The sequence below is a fragment of the Tiliqua scincoides genome, chromosome 8 (assembly GCF_035046505.1).
Source record: "Tiliqua scincoides isolate rTilSci1 chromosome 8, rTilSci1.hap2, whole genome shotgun sequence".
Taxonomy (NCBI): Eukaryota; Metazoa; Chordata; class Lepidosauria; order Squamata; family Scincidae; genus Tiliqua; species Tiliqua scincoides.
The window spans coordinates 52,130,702-52,152,660 of NC_089828.1; the positions used below are offsets into that span (position 1 = coordinate 52,130,702).

Sequence of the window (21,959 nt, forward strand, 5' to 3'; positions counted from 1 at the left end):
GATGCTGCAATACTATTCTGTGGCCAGATGCATAAGCGGCACCAGATGTATCAGTGCAGCAGAGAGGAGGCCAGCAGTGCCCTCTTCTGGCAAGATGTCATAGCGGCACAGAGAACCAGCACAACTGGGCATGGTTGCTAGAGTCTACAGCTCGTAACCTCTGGTACCTCAAAATAGCATATAAAAGCTAATAATAATAATACAGGTATTTATATACCGCCTTTCTTGGTCGTCAGATTTCTCCTCAGACTTTATTCAAGGCGGTTTACATAGGCAGGCTATTTAAATCCCCGTAGGGATTTTTACAATTGAAAGAAGGTTCTATATTTCAAGAACCACAACATTCAGATGTTTCTTTCTGATCTGGTTTCACATTCTGGCCTCCATCCTCCCACGCTCAGAGCAGATGGAATAACTTGGCTCAGCTTGTCAGCTGCTTCAGGGTCACATGGTGCCGGTGGCCTCGAACTGGCGATTATGCTCAAACACCAGCAAATGGCATTCTTAATTCCACACTCACGTGCTGAACCAGAAGCAAAAGAGGACATCTAACTGTCATACGGGCAGAACAGTTCGCACTCATCCCACACTCACAGACCACCTGTCAAGTGAACTTTCTTAAATGATTACACAAACTGATGGAGGGATTCAGCCCCTCGCACACTAAAGCTGCAGCTCCTCTACTTGTACAAAATACTTGGAACCCCAAATCTGTGCACAGTACACCTGTCTCTACGTATAAGTATGTAAGCAATTCCCATATACCGAATAGGAAATCGTGGCAAGAAAGAAATAAAAGAAGATGACGCCCAACAGGCATCTCTTTTAACCCGATTTCCCTAAAGAGACATAAAGGAGGATTAGTAACGCCAGCATCTGGCAAGTAATTGTCTCTGACGGGAGCAACATACAGAAATAACCAGTCAAATTAAGGCCAGGAGAGGGAGAGACCCTGGCACGCTTCCAGTGCAGGAGCCTATCTCATTTATATTAAGTCTTAAGCACATGACACATCTGATCGGCACTCAAGTCCAACCTGGTACAGCTAGAAAAAGGCATAGCTGGCCTCAGCTTCCTGGCAACCAAAGGAAGGAGGAAGAGGCAGCTGGCTACCTTCAACAATCTCACTTCCTTTGCTGCTGTTTGGGTGCTACCCCCTTCCTTTTTCTGAGCTCAGTCTCCAACCAACTTGGCTCTGCTTGTTTAATACTTGTCAAGGCTGTGCATGACTCCCATCCCTTACTCGGAGATTATCTGAGAAACAGATTCTCCTGGCCCTGGTGGAGTCCACAGCACTGATGGACAAGGGAATTAACCAAAAATGTAAATGGAGACAGTCTCAAATACAAGGCAGAACTGAAGCACCCTCAACCCCACCTGACATTCTCAGCAGCTCATCTGGCCAATGCCATTCACCGCCTTCCTGTCTATACACTATGTGCGGGGACCACTCCCTGCTCCAAGCCTGCCCTTTACTTCCACCTGAGTTTCTACCATGTCTCAATTTCCTGGCCCTCTCCCCTGGGTCCAGAGACTTCAGAGAACTTTGCTTCCCTCAATTACAGTAAGCTGCCCTGCTGGACCTCAGCCTTCTTGCATAGTCTCCTCTGCAAATCATTTCTTGAACCCAGGTCCTAGCCTATTTTTGCATCATGGATGGATCTAACTCTATCCTAGACTCAAAGTCTGTTCCCCAGTTCCAATTATGAGAACTGACTAAGACCACTTCCCAGTTAGCCTACCCATGACCCAAGTGCCACCTCAGGGGCAAACAAATGGAATAACCTTAGTAAGCTTCTATATAATACTCAGACAAAAAAAGGCCTGTTTTCATTCTAGCAGGGTATCAGTTTCCTTTTTACATTCCTTTGCTGACTTCCTTTACTGATCAGCATTCTCAAAGGCACTGTATTCATTCGTATTCCTCCTAATAGTCATGCTGTGTCTCTCCAGAAAGATTCATATCATGCCTTAATAATTATAATGCTCCTTTGAACGGTGGGGACAGCACTTGCTGTTTTTACTCATGTGAGGGCTCCCACATTATCTCATTTGCCCTGACAAGAGACATCTGGAGCACATACGGAACCCCACTCAACTCAGGTTCTGCATAAAAAGGCAGGTTCAAAAGCAGGACCAAAACCTGCATGTCCTCCCCCATAAGGGGGCTGCGACCTTGGGGAGAGGCCTGGCCCTTCTCTATGGAAATATAAAGAGGAGGCTGGGCAAGTTCTAGCTCAGTAAAAAACAAATCTGCTCCTACTTTTTAGTGATGTGATTTGGGGAGAGGCTGTAGCTCAGTGGTAAGACACTTGGTCTGTATAAAGTTACAGATTGAACTCTTGGCAACATCTCCACATGGGACTGGAGAAGACTCTTGAAAGAAAGACTCTACCTGACACATTTTCAGGAGGGTCTGCTGTCCTTGTCCAGACCACAAGAACTTTGGAAGCTGCCTTCTGGTGAATCAGACGATTAGTTCATGTCTCCTTCATCCTAAGCTACATGGACCAATAGTCTGATTCACCAGAAGGAAGCTTCCAAAGTTCTTATGGTCTGGACAAGGACAGCAGACACTCCTGGAAATGTGTTACATTGATTTGCAGTTCATCCCATCTACCCAAACCCATTTTAGGCTTCCTCCCCCACAAAATGTTTTAGTAGAAACCTGGTGTAGTAATATCATCATCATCATCAACTACTACATGGTAAAGAAGGATGTACTACTAGGATGTACTACTACGTATAGAAGGAAGGTGATCTAATGAGTTATTGAGCAGAAGTGTTTCCAACATGCACAAGAAACTAGCTGGAATGAATCTTATATAGAAGGAAGGCACTGTGGTTACTTCATGAAAGTTAAAGCTCCTTGGTGCACTGGCTACTGATGTCATGTGGAGGAGATGCAACTGGACTGATCCTTAGGGTTCAGCTTAGCAGTACTCCCCTAAGAGCCTGATTGTGGGTCCCTTAAAAATATTATTCAAGTTTCTTAGGAGCGTCAAGTTTCATTAACGCAAGATTGAAATAGTGCTTCAAGTGACTCTACCATGGACACAATTCCCAGTGGGTTGCTCATTCGGTTTCCAGAACATTTGTAATAGGCCTCTGCCCCCATGACTGGGTCATTTAAACATTACCTCTAGTGTGCAGGAGATGTTTATGGAAAAAAAGATCCTGTAGCTTGCTGGGCAAAGAGACTAAAAGGGAATGGCAAGATGTCAAATAGGTTTGTGAATCTGGTTTGTCCTGGCCTGGCAGCTAGTCAGGAAGCAAGGTTTGCCTGGATTGAGAGCAAATCTCTCTGTCATGCTGCTTTCCCTGTGGAAGTCTCAGGCACACAGCTTTGAGTACTGGCACGGTCCAGCCCCACAACTAAAGGAGGAAGACACCTAGAGCAGAGGGAACAGTCTCACTGCCTTACATTGCAGGTAGTGACATGAGACTTGCTCTTGTGAGGGGGCGTTACTTGATTCCCAGGACCAGAAACAATCTGGTTCATGCTTTCAATATCCCTGTTTGAACTGCTTGTCATTTTATTTTTGCCCAACAGTCTCAGCAGTGCAGGGAACAGCAACTCGCGCCCAAGATAGGCCTGGCAAATCCAGATGTTGCCAACATTTACACTGGCAGCAATGATGCTCTTATTCTGGTGCAAATGTTGTGGGGATGGTGGCAAATGACTGGCCTAAGGTTCGGGGTTTTAACTGCTATTGAAACATGCCTATGCATACTTATGTTTTAAGTGGGTGGTAATTGGGTTTTTTCTTGTTATTTAAATTATTTAACTGCATTGGTTTTGTTAGGTGGCTTAGGACTACAGTAAGGAGAGAAAAGTAGAAAATAACAAAAATATATACAAATCTAAATAAAAGGAATTGTACATTTATGAATTGATTAACTTGCTTCCATCCTGTTTTTCCAGCTTGTCTACAGTTAACCTGCCCTGTGAGCCTGAGAGATGAGGCTCGATATAGATGGAAACAAAACAAAAGGATTCTTTAAAGAACTGAGTGAGGCTGGAGAGACACATATGAGTGTATTACTAGAGTGGATATTAAATTAAAAAAATCTTCACATTCGACTTCTGATTTTTTTAAAAAAGAAGCAAATTGATGTTTACATGTTCTGAATTCCAACACTACAACAGACAGCAAGTCACTGATCTTGTTCTGAACAGCATTGTGTTAAACCAAGTGCCAAGTGCTTATGTGTGCGGGGGGGGGGACTAAAAGGAGCAGGAAACAAGGCGCTACAAGAGGAATCTGGACAGAAAGTTGTGTTTTTTAAAAAGAAAAAGAAAAACCCTCTGCCTCAGCAAAAGTTTCCATTAAAATTTTAGACAAACGATCTCTGCGTCCTTCTCCCCCCCCCCATTCTGCCTGGGGGCTTCATGCTATTTCTATGCAAATAACAACCTCGTGGTTTATATCTTATTACATCCACCGGAGCTGCAGCGACATGACCCGAGACGTGTGTGAGAGGTAGGCAGAAGAGAAAAGGGGGTGGTGGTGGGGAGGGTGAGAAGAGAAGAGAAGAGATAGAGTGGATGCTCAGTGAAGTGTGAAAAAATATTGTCAGGAGCGAGTGGCAACACACACACACACACACACACACACACAGGATAACGTGTTTATTTCAGAGCCCCTCTTCTTTCTCTGTGTACACCAGCATCTTTTAAAATTCATTGGGCATCAGGCGATCATGCGCCATCCATCTGCCATCACTGTACCATTTGCATTTCATGCCTCCTGGCTTTTGATGTGCTGATACTTTGATGCAGTTGGGAGACGTGAATTATCATTATTTCAATTTTCAGCAGGGGGGGTAGAAGAGGGAGGGAGGAGGGTCAATGGGCTTGGTGCAGTGCACCCACACAGACACACACACACCGAGAGAGAGAGAGAGAGAGAGAGAGAGAGAGAGAGAGAGCGCTGCTCACAAGACAGACTGGAGCTGCTCCTCCTCCAGCCCTGCTGAGACTCAGCAGCAAAGACAAAAGGGTAAAATGGGGCATTAGAAGAGATGCAAGTCTAAACCAGCCATACCATCCTGGTTTGGCATCCTTTATACAGTCACACAATACTCCTTGGGCAAAGGTCTGTTATGCAAATTAACACAACACATTCACAACAACTAAGAGAAAGATTTGCTCTTACAATTCCTCCTTGTTAAGCCTTAAATGTGTCCGGCCTCTACATCCTCCTTGCAGCCAGTATTTTCTTTTGCTTCTTTGTTGATTATACACTTAACAGGCAAAAAATGGTCAGCGAGAAGATCCCTTTAGTGAGATTGTAGGCAGTTCTGTCCGATGACCATACATATGGTTTGATACTTTCAAGACTAAGATGAACAGGCGTGTATAGTGGTATTCACAATCCTTTACAAGTAGAACATGGGCCTGTAAACATGGGTGAATATGGGCAGGAACAGTGGTGTCACTAAGGGGGTGCGGGGGGGACCTCACCGGGTTACGTGCACGGGAGGGTGAAATGCTAAAATTGCGGTGGTTAAGAGTAATACCATCATGTTACATACCATTGGATGCGGAATTTCAAGAGGAATGCAATGCAAAAAACCAGAGTGAAATATCCCCTTTCTATCAAAAGTTATGGCCAAAACACCAGAGAACAAAAATGCATGGATCCCTATGAAAAGTGAAAGCGAGCTGTATCGCGCGTTTACTTGTGAGTAGGTGAACGTGCCTTAGACTGTTGGAAAGGGCAGGCTGAGAGGAATCCAACACCACCAGAATGGTCCTGATCCAAAGAATGCAGCCCCCAAAAACACCTGAGAAGGATGTCCCTCCCTCCAAGCAGAAGAACGTATTGAGCCCTATGGAAAGCGAAACTAAGCCTCATGGTTGAGTTTACTCGTGAGTAAGCAAGCATGTCTTGGCTGGTGTGGAAGATCAAGTGAAGGAGAATGCAAGGCTACCAGAATGGTCCTGATCCTATGCACCTGGAGCTAAACAAGTGCTCCAGAAGGCAGCCCCCCCCACTAAAAAGGGTCAAAACAGAGGCTTCAGCTGACAAGGTGAACTTTTTTGAGACTTGCAAAGCCAGGTGGATCCTGACAGTGATCTGGTTTAAACAGAAGTTCTTCAATTGAACTGGGCACTGGGTAGGGCCAAAAACCTTATGGTTTTTTTTTTTTTTTGGGGGGGGGGGTTATTGCAGGCAGGCTGTAGAGGAAAATCACTTGATGGCCCAGGGCTGGCTTCTGCTTATTTAATTATTTGTTTTACTTTAATTATTCATACTTATTTATTTCAATTTGCCCGATGATGTCACTTCCACCATGACATCACTTCTGGTGGGTTTTGGACCAATTGTCATTCTAAAAAGTGGGTCCCAGTGCTAAAAGTTTGGGAACTGCTGCAATAAGGTGTTAGTAAGTTGGGGGGGGGGTGACACCACTAGTGATCAAAATCACTAAAATCATAATTTGAAAGAATAATACCATCATGTTATATAACAGTCAATGCGTAATTTCATGCACAATGTGTTCTATCTTTGTTCTATCAAAAGGTATAGCCAAAAAACCAGTGGGGGCGGAGCGATGGTACATCACCACACCCACCATCTGGCGAATTGCCCCGCCCACTGCATGGGGGATGACAAGCTGGCATCCCGCACCCGGTGACACGACCCCTAGTGACGCCACTGGGCAGGAAGACAAGTCATGAAGCATTTTGGCTTTCTGGTGCTATAGTGTTTGTACCAACTCCATGGGTAGAGGTGTTATTTTTTTGGTGATAACAAAATAAAAACGCATAAAACCACTTTCTACACTTTTCATTTTTGTAAACCAAAACAAAAATCTGAAATCTGTAAAAAAATAAACTGGGGAATCCATATGCAAGCATGCATAAATAAAGGGCTGGATAGGGTGTGGGGTGCACTGTGGCTGCATCTGCTGACACTATACCACCTATATCATCTATTTAGTACACTTTAAAAGCAATTATAAATTATAAAAATATGCCCTCAGAATAAAAACACATAACACTGCTTCCTGCACTTTTCCTCTTTGGGGAAAAAAAATAAAATCTGTGAAAAAATAAAAACATTTTAAGAACACTTCTATTCATGGGGACCGGTTGCGCAGCTAGAGGGGGTGCATAACACTAAATTTTGCAGGGAGCCTCACCACAGTGTGCAAGCGGCTCCTCCTCTTTGGAACCAATCTGGGCAGGAGGAGCAAAATGGACGTGAAAGTCACTGATGGGGACCTGCCATTCATGACACAGATTTGGACAAAGCCAGCTACCAACTTGGATACCAACCACAGAATGATATCAAGCTTTACCAATGGACTATGACTAGGAAGTTGATTCTTGTGTGCTCGTCCGTTCATGCGCACATGTGTACATATCCATAGGCTTCTTCCTCAACCATTAGGCCTGTGGATCACATCATGCACACCAAACTCTTTATCTTCCTTTTGCTGTTCCCTCAACACCATTGCCGGTATTTCTGGTTTCCAATGGCAGCCACATCCACCATACTACTCCGTGGCACTGCACATCTGTGCTTTAAGAACCACAAGAGAATACGATTGGGACCAAAACACCAGAAGCCACATAACAAGGTATGCACATTGCAGACATGACAATTCCTCGCAGTGGCAGGTCAGGAGCTCAACATGTCTTAGCAGGGTCAAGGTTCAGGTTGCCAAGTTATGGGAACTGTCTGCCCACTCAAATGATCAGAAGTGGGTGCATGGTCCAAAAGAGGCAGGGGTCAAGTTTGCTCCATAAGCCATGAGGGATAAGAGGAACAGGAAGCATCTGTATAAAACCCGCACAGTCCCTCCCTCCTCGCCTGTATTTCCTGCGCATGGCTTGGGAACAGCTGACTACAGTCTTCAGACTGGTGCTGTATCATAAGTAGCACCCTTGAAGCACAGTGCTCAGGTTGCTGAGCTTGCAGAGGTAACAGAGTATTGGTTGTGCTTGACTGCGGAGAGCCCCTCAATTCAGAACCCTACTAATGGCTGGCTATTGAGCTGGTCCACCAGGCATTTTTTAACTAAGCCACTGTCAGGGCCTCTGGGGCTTGAATCTGAAACCTAAGGATGCTTTGGATGGGACCTAGCCTAGCAAGCTACCATAGATTCAGGCACTAACATCCTCTTAAAGCACATCAAATGAATAGCAGCGCCTGGCCTACTGAATGGGCAAGAGAGTAGCACTTTCTAGCTAGCCCAACAGTCTGGCAGTTTATCTCATGGGTCCCTGCCTGAGATGTCAGAGAGCAAGCCTGAAACCTTCTATATGTGGGATGCATGTGATCTGCCACTGAGCAACAGCCTCTTCCCAATACAATTTGTGCAGATGAACATGGGCACCTTTGGTCTGCCAGGCCCAGTACTTGTCTACTCTGACTAGAAGCAGCTTTCCAAGGTCTCAGGCAGGGATCTTTCCAAAATCTGCTCCCTGAGAGCCTTTCAATTGAGATGCTAGTGACTGCAATTGGATTCTTAAATATGCAGAGCTTGCAGTATGCCACTGAATGATGCTCCGACCCACCCCTGCCCCAGGTGCCTACGGTTTTTGATTTTAAAACGCACCCAAATTTTCATCAAACACCGAGGTTAGTTTTGTATGAAAGTCCTGAAGAACAAGCCCACGGCTCGTGCTTTGCCTATGGTACAACAATGGCAATGCCAGCATTCACCAAGCTGCCTGCCCTTACTGTGTTGCAAGTCCTGCTACCCAAAGTAAGGAAATAAATGTGACATCTCTCCCCTCTCCGGCTTCCCCTCTCTGTCCGTAATTCAAGGGCAAATTGTTTCCCTCTTCAGCACACAAGAAACAGGCTCTCTAGCATAAATCTCTAACAGCTGCTGCCTGGGTGGTGTGGTGATTTAAGAGCCTTGCCCTCTGACTCTTGCTTCCAACCCTGTATAAAACCTAAAGTGGGATGGGTTTGGGGTTGGGGCAATTTTGTCCCCAGAGGACAATTCATTCACAAACAGTATGCGGGTCTCCAACAATCTGGCCTCCCTTTCCCCTGTTCTTGGCTCAGGGAAGGGCCATTACCTGGAGAAGCAAAGGTTGGAGAATTGGCAGCAGCTAGCAAAGAAAGGCACCTGGGCCTAAAGGTAGAAAATGTGAATCTGGATTCTACAATAGCCAAATTACCTGTTATTATCTTTACTAGTATTAAAAATAAATAGCAGCAGCAGCATTAAGTGGAACTTTCCCTGAGTGATCTAAGTGTTCATATGCTCTGTGTTCAGTAATCCTTACAACAATCCTATTAGGTATGCCAGTATTATCACCCCCATATTTGTCTATTTTCAGCATTTGTGCGCAGCTTTCACCCATGCATTCAAAGCAGCTTGTAACAACTACAGAAATAAAATTAGATGAGAAGCAGATTAGATCAAAGCAGAATTTTGAAAATTACAACATGAGAGCAACTAAAAAGGAAAGCAAATAGATCAGCCAATCAGGAAAAAAAACAACCTTGCTCTAGAGAAAAATCCCAAAACAGTGATGAAAAAAGAAAGGTATTACAGCATTACCTCCAAAATGAGAGCAGTGAGGAGTAATCAGTTTCAGAGGGAGGTTGTTTCACAGCCTTGAAGCCACAGCTGTAAAGACCCTGCTTTTAACAACAGTCACACATCACACACCAAAATGGTAACCAAAGCAGGGTCTGATATGACTGACGCGAGTGGTGGTTGGTGCAGTGTGTGTGTGGAATGAAATGAGAGAGAATAATTAAGATATTGTCTATTTCTGCTTATACTTATGAAGTGTCGCAATATCCTCTTCTGCATCCAAGGTAGCTGAACAACAAAAACCATGAAACAAACAAACAAAAAATCTATCTAACAAAATTGTAAATGCAGAATAATCATAGATCAGAATTGCTACTTTGTAATCCAACATTGGACTATTGTGAGAATATATCGATGTCAGATTAAATTTAACCTTTGGGACCTGAAGAGATGTTCTTTATCTTTCTTTTTAAAAAGTTAAAAGGCAAGCACTTGGCTGCACCTTATCAGACAGCTTGTTGCAGAGCCTTGGGGCCACAACGGAGAAGGCCCTGATCTTAATGGGTACGCTCCTCCATACTGGGTGCTGGTTCTTGATTGGGGGCTATTTGTTGGTTCATACAAGGAAGGGGGACTCCTGCCATCCACTCATCCCAAACAGAGTCATTAATAAGTCACATTAGTCAATGACCCAATTTCTGCTGATTGGCTTTCACGAGACCATGCTGGACAAGTATCCAAACCACAGTGGGCTGACTTTCACTATCCTAATCAGGTCATATCATCTCTTGGACAGCAATTAAACTACACCTGTCTGAGACAAAACAGACTGGAAAAACATGTTCAAACAAGGTAAAGGCACTCACCTTGTTCAGGGCTCCAGCTCCAGTCAAGATGATATGTGAATTTTCAACTTGGATTGTCCTCTGTCCCAACCGGACAATATAAGCCCCAATTCCAATTGCCCGACAGGTCACCTAGGAAGAAAAAATGGTATACTTCCATAGTGCCATCACTCAGTGGTCAGGCTCATTTTGCAGTTATAAGATTTGATTCAATAATCCTAAATTAATGCTACTTAGCGAATACACAGGTAGCTCCCAGCCTAGAAGGCAGGGTACATTAGCATGCCACAAAATAGGTGCTAGCAGGTTGTGATATACGAAGTTCATTTAAAGAAAAGGGTGGGGTGGTGAAGTTTCTGGGAAAACAAAAGACCCATTTGTGGAAGAGGGTGCCTCACTGTGCCTTTACATGATTACTGGTCTTACCTTCTTCCAAGGAAATAAAGACAACCAGTGGAATTACTCTTCCTCAGAGGAAGCTGCCTGAGGTGTCTTGCCAATTCATGAGACTCGTGTGTTACACAAGTCACCACTCTGGCCTTCTTCAATTGTGGGCAATTCTACTGCAGCTCTGCAGTGGGTGTGCTTAGATTGGACATTACCAGACCAGGCATTAACTGGAGCAAGACATGTGCTTTTAAAGGCTTTCCATCTGGCTCCACCTCAGACATTTCCTCCAAACTTAGGCACAGGCAAAAGGTTTCTCCACTAGTCTGAATACCAGAGGCTTTACAGAAAGGTCTCCCCCTAGGAAACCTCACTTGTTCACTGCACTGTACAAGCCTGCCTGCAGGCAAATGGTAGCAAGTAGCTAAAGTGTGCGATGAAAGGAAGGCTCTACCAAAACCAGAGAGATGAGGGTTGCCTGTGCCTCACTTTTCATGCCATAAATGGAGCCAATATCGGTCCTGTTTAAAAAACTAGTTATCAAAAGAAGTGCAGTGGTAATTTTTTTAATGTGAAGGAGCTCATCAAGACAATCCCCATAGCCATTTCTCATTAAGGCTATAACAAGAAAAAAATCAACTTCAATGTTTTTCATTAGAGAGTTTTCTTATTTCTACTTTAAACTTATTATGCTTCATTTAAAGATCCAGCTCATTCCATCCCAAACTCCTGATGTAAGTTGAAAGAGTTTTAAAACAAATGTATAGAAACTGGAAAAAATGTGATTTAAAAATATCCAGAACAAACATAAAAGGTATATTAAAGTCCTAGCCTATGAGCATTTACACATAAGTTACTTCTTCTATGTTCTATAGGTAGAGGTGTTTGTTTCAGGCAAGATAGATTTACAGCCTAAGTCTCACTGAACACAGTGGGTTTACTTCTAAAATAACACCTTTTTCGAACACCTCTATCAGTAGGACTTATTCCCAAGTAAATTTACTTGCCAAGTAAATTTGCCAAGTAAAGTAGACTATATGGCATTCATGGTATGCTAAAGCTACAGTAAATTTACTTGCCAAGTAAATTTATTGTAGCTTTAGCATACCATGAATGCCATATAGTCTATCAGGTAATCCTGAGAAAGATGATGGCTATAGACAATCCTAGGCAAATTTACCACCTTCTGAGCCTGATGCTGCTTCTCATCCAAGGTTCTTTGAAAAAAGTTTCAGAATAGCACCTGATAATGATGTCACCAGTCTTGCTGTAGAAGTCCTGGAGATCCTCAACAGTACTTGACTTTCAGTGCTCTACAATCCTAGAGGTGGGATTGGCTCAGAGGCAATTGGAAATCTAACCAAATCCAGGCCTGTCTGTCTACCCTTTCTAAGGTCATCATCCTCCACCATCCACCACAAAAAACCAACACAACTATGGATTACCAGGTTGATTGTGATAATGTTTTCATATGCCAGCGATGATTCTCCTGCAATCATGCCAGATCCTCGCAAGTTCTCAGTTCCTAGGCCTTCTTCCTTTCCGATAATATCCGTAATTTTATATCTGGAAGGAAAAGGGGGGGGGGGTCAGGCATATTTACATACGTGAGGTCCTTGAAGAAATAGTTTACTGCAGAACATGGACTACAACATTGCCAAAGATACACGGCCACCCACAGTAATGAATGCCATAGCCTGCATATAATACATACAGATGTACTGCATGGGCATTACACTGGGTTACTGAATCTGAACTGGGAGAGAAAGGGACGTGTTTATCTACGTCCTCAAACAAAAAATGGTGCCCCCACCTTTGCTGCGGGTACCAGGGAAAAGTGGCTCTTTATTGCAGTGGGTTTCAAGAAGCTAGAAACAACTGTGTGCCTAGTCTTGCCTCCAGCCCAGGTATCCAACACAGATATCTTCCAGCAATGTGCAGCTTCCTTTGTTGCTGGTTTCTGCCATCATCCCAGCCCCCTCCCTTTCTTCTCAGAAGAAATCAGATTCCTGAGTGAAAGAGGAAGTGTTGAGGAGAAGAGAGTAGTACGCTAGAGAGTCAGAGCCACACCATATTTCCTCTTCCACACTGTACTTCCAAGGAGCAGGAGTAGAAGCAGCGGTGGAGGCAGACAGGCAGAGGCAAACCTCCTCCACCAATCTATCACTTGAAGAGGCCACCTCAGTCATCTGCACAGATAGGATGACCGCACGTATCACCACTGCCAGATACTTGGAACACCAACTGAATGATATAAATATGCATGTAACAAACAGGAATTCCACATTTTAAACATTTACCTAGATTCTCCTTCATCTTCCACATGCTCACAGTGTACTGAGTTCAAGGCACTGACTTTCTTATAATCTTGGGGCGTCAGGTACAGGTACTTGAATCCCTTAGGGAGGAAAGAAGAACAGGGAGCAAGTCAGAGAGGTTCAACAGTCCTCAAAAATAAAACTCCATCAGAAAGAGAATGTTACATTTTTCAAATATATATCAATCAATTTTATCTCAAAAGAATAAAAGAAAATGTATACCCTGTGGACTGAGGTTGAACCAAGATGAATTTTGAGATAGAATGCTTAAGATCTCAATTCTTCATTGAGACCAAATCAAATTTCTAATCCTCATTGTAGCCTCATAAAAACATGGAAATATAATCACCCTACGACCAGAAAGCAATCTTTAAAATTTTATTGGTTCTTACAGTTGCAGAGAACATTTGAGGACTATGTGCATTTTCCTAGATAGGCTCAGAAGATGAGAGGAAAGGTTGAACAGAGAGAAGCTTTACTGGAAATTTATACAGGTGACCCTTTGTAACCATGGGGGGTCTGCCTCTCCTACCCGTGGATATGGAAATCGGAGATACAGGAGAACTCTATATAAACAGAAGCCACCAGTTCCCCCCACGCCCATTTTTTTTTAGTAGTGATTGAAGCACAGATGTTTCTTCTTTAACAGAGGAACATTCTTGTTAACAGAAGAACGTGATGAGCAGGAAGGCAGCCTGCATGCTGCAGAAAGGAGACTAAACAAATTTTAACAGGAAGCAGGTCAGCTGCTGCATCCTGTTAGCAATGTACTATAATTGTTTAGGGTGTCAGAATACGACTGGGGAGATCTGGATTTCCTGCTCAAACATGAAGTTCACTGGGTGACCTTGGGACATTTATTCCTTTAGCCTAACCTCACAGGGTTGTTATGAGGACTGGGAAGAAGGAGAATCCACATATGTTGTCATGAACATCTTGAAGGACATGAATAACAAAAATGAATAAGATTATGTCATGAGATTATACACAAATGCATTGATTACTGCAAGGATATAAAACCTGTAGGGACTTATCAAGTCCTTACATCGCCCATAACATTCCTGCTACAAATTACTGAACTCAGGACTAGGAAGTTTAAACCCTTTAGGAGGCAAACTCCTCACAAGATGTTACTGTGTGATATACTTGGCCTCAAGTAGCTTGCCAGAGCTGTGAAAAATCCTAATCTTTCAAAATTTTAACATCCGAGTACTTGCACACTCAGCACAGATATGTTCCTTGAGAACTTGCTGGAGATGGCGGCCCTTCTATGAGTCCAGTTCAGACCCCCTTATTGTGTTGGATATAATTTAAAAATCTGTTTTATTTTAAGTTTAAATCACTTTTCATTCTGAACACAGGAGCCCAACAAAGTGGGGTATATTACAAAGTCCTAGCGTCATGTACCATCTCCTACAGCCTTACTTTATATGGGTCAGCAGGGTCTTCCCAAGCAACGTGGAACATATGGCGGATCTCTTCAGCCAACCCAATCCTGGCCCCACTGTTGGCAGCCACATAGACCCGGGGGATTCCCTGTATCCGAGCAAGCTCCGACGCCCTCTGAAAGAGAAGGTCTTCTTGGGGACCGAAGGATCCAATCCGGTACGTGATGTCATTGCTAATGACTATGATGTCGCGGCCTTCAGGATACTCAGGGGTTTTGAGGGTCATTCGCCAGGCCACCATGCCAATCTGCAAATGAAAGACAGGCAATGTAGTTTCTCTGTATAGAGCAAGTTTCCATCCCACAACAGAATCCCCTTGCACAGCTTCTCAAAGGCCACTGTGCCCAAAAAACCATCTGCCTGCTACCAGAAACAAGAGCCTGCATCTCCTCCTCCTTAAGATATAGAAACTTGATGTGACAGCAGTGCTGTGCGTTCCTCAGCACTTAGTTCAAATGCCATGATGACATCACACCACATGTGGAGTTATTTACGTTTACATGGGGAAATGTTACAGGGACAAAAAGAAATCACCAGACTGCTGTTTTGTATGAAAGTCACACTGTAAGGTTTTTTAAATGCTCCCATTCTGAATGTCTCCACAGTTTTAGAGCAGAGGTCTTGTATTGCAAGAAGAATTGATATGTCAAGAATCCTTCATTGTTAATTTTTTTTAAATTCTGAATTTTATATAGAGCACCGTGCACACACAATCTGTCTCAGGTTTCAGTTCCTTCGGTTCATTTGTGCTTTCCCCTTCCCACCCTATATTACCAGCCTGCATAGATAAAACAGTGTTTGCAATATTTTATCAACTTCTTGACTGAATTATATACATAGCTGTACCACAGTTATGTTTGTGTGGGGTTTTACCATGAGAACATCAACATTAAAAACTAAATACTGCACAAAAAGAAGTTAGGTACCATCATACATGCAATCACCATAAGATTGCTTTTTTGCAGTGTTTTATCAATGCACTTATGAACATTGGTAAATTAATAACAATAACAATATACTTTTTTCAACAAAAAGTAGTTCACAAACAGTTTACACCTGTCCCCAAATAGCTCACAATTGTAATAAGCTAGACATGTTACCTCCAGTAATTTGTTTTATAAATTCAGGAGGAATGGAACTCAGGGTGGAGCAAACCAGTAGAGTAAGATAAGAATGGAAGAATATTCTCATCCCTACAGCCACAGACCTGCCATCAGAACTAGTTCTAGCCACCAAGGAGATTATGAAAGGCAGGTTTATGTTTTCAAAACAACCTCTTGGTTGCCTTTGTGTCACCACCAAGACAGAAAGGGAGAATGGAAAAGAGTCAGGAGGCAAGAGGCAGGTGGAGGGAGAGGAGAAAGAAATATCTCCCAAAGATGCAAGGAGTCTAATTTAACTGGTTTTTTTTGTGTTGGCGAAATGATGTGTGCCACAGTATTTCCATAAGAAGTGAGACCATTATTTTCCTGTAGAAATCCATTTGGTCTGAAAGGTATCAGTGGCCAGGATGGGAAAATCAAACCAGATGAATTATTCACGACCTCCGATCAGAAGCAATCATCATTTCTGATGTTCCAAACTGTGATTAGGGTTCTGTGCCGGGATGTCATTTGCTCCCTGGGTAACAACGGCAATATAGAATCGCATGAATGTGAGACGGGGAGAGATACATATTGCACAGCCTGTACTATTGTGTCTATAATTTTTCCACACACGTTCCCACTCTACACACACAAACATGTACACAGGCACATATGATCACATCTGTAGGTGCTTAAAATAAAACCAAAGTAGTTGCAATAATGTGCACAGTTGATACAAAATAGGACTTCCTTTCAATAAACACTTTTATGGACTTGGCTGCAAAATTATTTTACTCCTGGGATGAGAGGAGAATTGCAACATGGGGAATTATTTTCTATACACCACCCAAGTTGCAGACTTTTCAGACTAAAACTGCATAGTGCGTTAACCCACCACCCCTCCTTTAACATTTAGGATAACTTTATTTTTGCTGGCATTAGACACTTCTCACCAAACAATGGTGTGAGCAAGGAGGTGAGGGTGCACTCTCTCTCTCTCTCTCTCTCACACACACACACACACACACACACACACACACAGTGACCTCATGACACAGGTAATTTGTCCTAGATATTATAGAGGGAAATTAAAAGCACGGTTTCTTCCTTGTAACGTGTCTCTAGACAAATAGCAAGCAACTCAGTTAAATTCTGGAGCATGGCACAGAAGTTTATCCTTTTGCTCCTGCCCCTCCCAGAATGCTCTAGTTCTTTCTCCTCAGTTCCAAACTGATCCTAAAATACACTTACTTGGAAGGAAAGGTATATGCTCAGGGCAGAAGTAAAAATTACATCCAACAAAGGGGATGCCACAAAACACACACTGATGTCAAATTCTACTATTCAGTCAACCTGTTGCCAACAAACCTTGTGCCATCTGGGTCGGGAAACATAATATCTAAATGTATGAAATATTTTTATTTATCACACTTACAACCTGCACATCCTTCAGGAAGCTCATAACGTAAGCACTGCTAGATCAATTTAAAGGCTCATCTAGATCAGAGATTTTCAATCTTTTTCATTTCAGGGCATACTGAGAAGATGCTAAAATTGTCAAGGCACACCATTTGGTTTTTTGACAATAGATAAGGCATTCCACTGTCTTGTCAATCTCCCAATGGCCCTATTAATATACGACCCTCCCCCAAACTCCCCCAGCACACCTGCAGCTCATTCATGGCACACCAATGTGCCACAGCACAGTGGTTGAAAACTGCTGACCTACTTGATAATTGACTAGAACTAGATATTCTATCTCATTATCCTTTTTTCAATGGTGGCCAGACAGAGGCTTCTAAAATTCCCAAAAGCAAGACTTGAAGGCCATAGCCCTCCTGTTTTGCTGCCCCCACCCACCCAAGCAACTGATATTCAGCAGCATAAAGCCTTGGAACCAGCAGACTCCACTGAGCTATCAAAGCTACTGATAGATCACCCTTTTTGTAGCCATCTAGCAGCTGTCATCACACTTTGCAGTAAAGCTCAGAGTGGCTTAAATGGGGTTTCCAGGGAGCCTTGGATCTCAGCAGAGACCAGTGCCACTTAGGCACTTGTGTGTAAATGTGAGAGATGGGTTCCAATTTACCTGCTGTGCTACCAGAATTCTGCCTTTAGCACAATCTTGGCAGACACAGCTCTGTGCTGCAAGGGTGTCCCTAGGCTGCAGTACTAGCCTTACCACCTGACTAGTAGATTAAACCCCAGGGTCAATGCCTGTCTACTAGGCCCAATAAAGCCTTGGAACCACCTCCCCAGTTTGAGCAACAATCTCCCCAGACCATCTCTCCAACTATCTCTCACAGACTGCAAGGCCAGCTTGCATCCATGAGGCATCCATGAGCAGCACCACTTCTGCTGAGAGACAGAAGGAAGCTTCAGAAGGCAAGGAATGCTATGGGATAAGGAGCAGACCAAGAAGGGTGGGAGAGGAAAATGCTGCGAGAGCCCAATTATCATGCAGACCACCCTTTCAGCAGTGCTGCTTCTACTGAGGTGTCATTTTACAGACCACTTTCCCCTCTTCCTTTTTGAACACAGGAAGTGGGAGGAATAAAGCAGAGACAGTGGCTGGTGAGGCATTTGGCACACTGCCTCAGACACCTGAAGATCTTTAGCTAGTCTCTCTCCATGCAGAGTGCCTTCTGGACTGTTATGAACTAAGTCACCTACCTTTGATCCTCAGTTGCTGCTACTGAATATGATCCTTGCCTGTCTAGAAGACCAACAACTAACTCCTGTGCCTAGATCCAAGCAGCTGGAATCTAACACCTAGCTTGATTAGCATCTGTCCCTTTGAGAGGTTCAGTACTGATAAGATAGCATAGCCTCCAATCCAGGTATAGACCAAACTGGGAGCTGCTTCTTAGCCCACACAAGCCAAACCATTCATTCTTTGGGTTCATACTTAGAAACCCAAATAGAATCCCTTGTCACTCTTCCAGGAACCCTTTCTCTTATTCCTGTTTAGTAAAGTAGCATTAATACCAACATGCACTGAAGAAGAGAAGGAGACTTCTCTTCTTAGGGGGAAAAAAAATAAAGTTCTAACAGAGGACCCCCTCCCCCCCCCCTGGCACCCAAGGCTGTTGTGAAGGAAAAACTGTGACACCTAGTGTTAAGAGGGGAAAACAACACTAAATTTAAGTGTGCGTGTGTTGACAGCAATGGCTTGCTGTCTTTTGCATCACTCAAAGGGCAAGGAAAATCTTTCAAAAGGGAAAGAGAAAAATGCACTAAAAAGCAAGACAGGGCTGCTTTCAGTGTTCAAATATGAATTCCTGCAGGGGCAGCTCCTATAGGACACCCCTGTGCTAACCATAAGAAATTATATGGGAAAAGATTGGCATTAGGACTGCTGACCAATTTCTGATGATGATACTGTCATTAATTTTCTGGCATTTTAATAATCAGGTTTTAAACTAGCCAGCCACAGCCTTTGAGAGGCCTTGTTGCAGAAAGTGGCAAAAACCCTTGCAATATTTCTCCCACCTCAGTAACATAGGCATAGCTGGAGCTGTGGCTTAGTGAGAGATAACCTGGCCCTGAATTCAAACACCCAGATTCAAACCCTGGCAGCATCTCCAGGTATGGCTGCAAAAGATCCCTGTCTGAAATCCTGGGGAACTGCTGCCAGTCAATGTAGACAATACTGAAGTCTCTGACTCCATACAAAGCAGCTTCATACATAGTTGAAATTTAAATCTCCTACAAGAACAAGCCAAATTTCATAGTGATAGCTCTCTTGAGAACTGAGATATCATGTTACTGGGTACATCTCACCTTGTCTCACTAAAAATAAGTTTAATGGCTTGAGCTGCTGTTTATATAGAATTATGTCCTTGTGTAAGGACACAACTGTGTAAGGACAACTGTGAATCTAATATTTCAGACTTCAATTTATCTGATGGTGGTGGCATGGTTTTTTTAAAAAAAATTGTGTGTGTGTATACACACACACGTATACACATACATACACATATATATACACATACATTAATATATACCACCTTTCTGGTCATCGGATTACTCCTCTGACTTTATTCAAGGTGGTTTACATAGGCAGGCGTTTCTAAATCCCTCAAGGGGATTTTTACAATCATAGAGGTTCTCTCTTTCAAGAACCAACAACATTTCAGAATGGACATTGCTGGTTTGGTCTCACTTCTGGCCTCCAGTTCTCCCACGCAGGCTGACAAGCAGCTCCATCTCTCACATGGAGGGTAGCCAAGATGCTTCTTGCTCACACCAAGAGCAGGTGGAATCACTCAGCTCGGCTTGTAAGCTGCTTCAAGGTCTCGCCATTCTCAGCCGTTAAGGGAGCTGCCGGTGTCCTCAAACTGGCAACCTTCTGATGTTATCTTCGGGCTAACGGAGGCTCTACCCTCTAGACCAGACCTCCTGCCCTATCTACACACACACACACACACACACACACACACACACACACACACCATCTTTTAAGAATGAACTGTTCAAAAGATGGTGAAACATCACATGATAATTTGGTCTTGAGGCTACTTTCTTTCCTTTTAACAAGTACAGGGCTGATACCTGAAACACAGACTTGAGTCTTGGACACAATGCCAACTTTCAGTCTCTCCATCTTTAAAGAAGAGATCATCTAAGAAGAGCCACTGCATTTTCTTCCCATCCCCTTCCTTTTGCAAACAGGTACAGGATTCAAGCTGGTAGTCAAACATGGACCACTGAATTACATCCTGAACATCTGCACCAAAATTTCATTCCAATATCTCAATATTTTCCAACTGGCAAAGTAAAAACAAAGGCCTTGTCTTGCCTTACTAATCAAACTGAATAGGATCAAACCTTCTGTATTACAGCTGAAACATTCTTATGGTCATTGAGGGTAACCCAACCTAAAGCCTATTATGAACCGTTGTCCTCAAGGCATCTTGGGGTCTTCTCCACAATCAGAAATGCAATGGATGGGCACTGAAGTCAACTGAGCCCATTTCTCAGTTCAAGACCACTAGAGAGGTTAAACTGGCCCCTAGCTTCTCTATGGCAAAACATTTTTCCAGATGTTTCAGCAAGCATTTCATTCTGTTTAAATTGGTACCATCTTGATCTGTGATCTTACTACTGGTTAAAAATGATAGTTGTCTAGTGAGAAGTTAAAATAACCTTGGGTGGGGTTAATCCAAGAATCAAAGGGTGAGGTTGATCCTGGTAAAACTTACTGTCCTGGGGTTGGGTAGAAACATTTGGTCAATTCAAAGAAGTTTAAAAACACCAGTCTGTCACCCACCAGGTGTCCCTTGTCCTTCAGGCTGCTGACTGCTCAAATTCCTTCTTTAGATTAGCTGTTCACACCAGAGAACATGACCTATTGTCGTCTTCCCCACCCCACCCCCACCTCCCAAGGCAATTGGTAACATAACTCGATATGAAGGCCTCAGAAAACTCATTCCCAACAGGCGCTAATCCCTCCGGGAGATGGCTAACCAACCCTTGAAAGCTTCCCTAAGCAGCCGCCACAAATGTGAAGGTCAGTCTCTCTCTCTCTCTCTCTCTCTCTCTCTCTCTCTCACACACACACACACACACACACACCAAGCCCAACTATAGGTTTAGCATTTGTTCATGTTAAAAAAAATTTCTACAATATTTTACCATGAAACCCCAATATATATATTTAATGCTGCACATAAATCTCAGAAAGGATGGAAAAATTCCAGTCAGGTTTAAAAATCACCTAGAAGCATAAATATCATCATGGGAAGCAGGCATCTGTTGAAGTTTAGCCCACAAAAGCTTGTGCTGCACAGACTCACACAGCAACCCCTCCAGAATCATGTCTTCATGATTCCAGAATAGTATAACCAAGTTTCTCTAACTTGCCTGATTTTTCTTCCTCCCAAGTTTTTCATCTGGGATTTCTGCACCATCAATCTGTCCTTGAATTATTATTTCTCTGATTTTGTTCAACCATTTCTGCTTTGTGTAACCACGAGACGGTCACCAATACTTAGCAAACATAAGATGAATCCTACTGGCCCACACCAAAGGTGCATCCAGTCTGACATCTGGTTTCCCACAGTAGCCAATAAGATGCCTCTGAGAAGTGTACAAGCAGGAAATGAAGGTAGTATAATAGCCCTGATGTTGGCCCTCATAACTGGTATTCAGTTATCTCTGTGAACAGAGGTTTCCATTTAGCAGTTGATATTCCCATCCTCCATGAATTTGCCTAATCCCAATTTATAGCCATGATTACATGTGGGACCTCGGAATTCACTGATTTGGCATCCACTTTCACCACTGATAAAGCACCAAAATCCCATTTCCTACCATCACACTGTTAAACCGCACTGGTTGTAAGTTTCTTTAAAGATCCAC

General features: G+C 43.3%; 1 protein-coding gene across 4 annotated transcripts in view; it reads right to left on the reverse strand.

Annotated features, from left to right (window-relative positions):
* ACACA (acetyl-CoA carboxylase alpha) overlaps positions 1–21,959 on the reverse strand; it is a 205,017-nt gene that overhangs the window by 56,522 nt on the left and 126,536 nt on the right. For all 4 annotated transcript variants that reach the window (XM_066636059.1, XM_066636060.1, XM_066636061.1 and 1 more), the window contains 4 exons: positions 14,489–14,758; positions 13,046–13,143; positions 12,191–12,311; positions 10,380–10,490 (listed from right to left, as the gene is read on the reverse strand). In XM_066636059.1, coding sequence (XP_066492156.1) covers positions 10,380–10,490; positions 12,191–12,311; positions 13,046–13,143; positions 14,489–14,758 — 600 coding nt within the window. The remainder of the gene's footprint in view (positions 1–10,379; positions 10,491–12,190; positions 12,312–13,045; positions 13,144–14,488; positions 14,759–21,959) is intronic.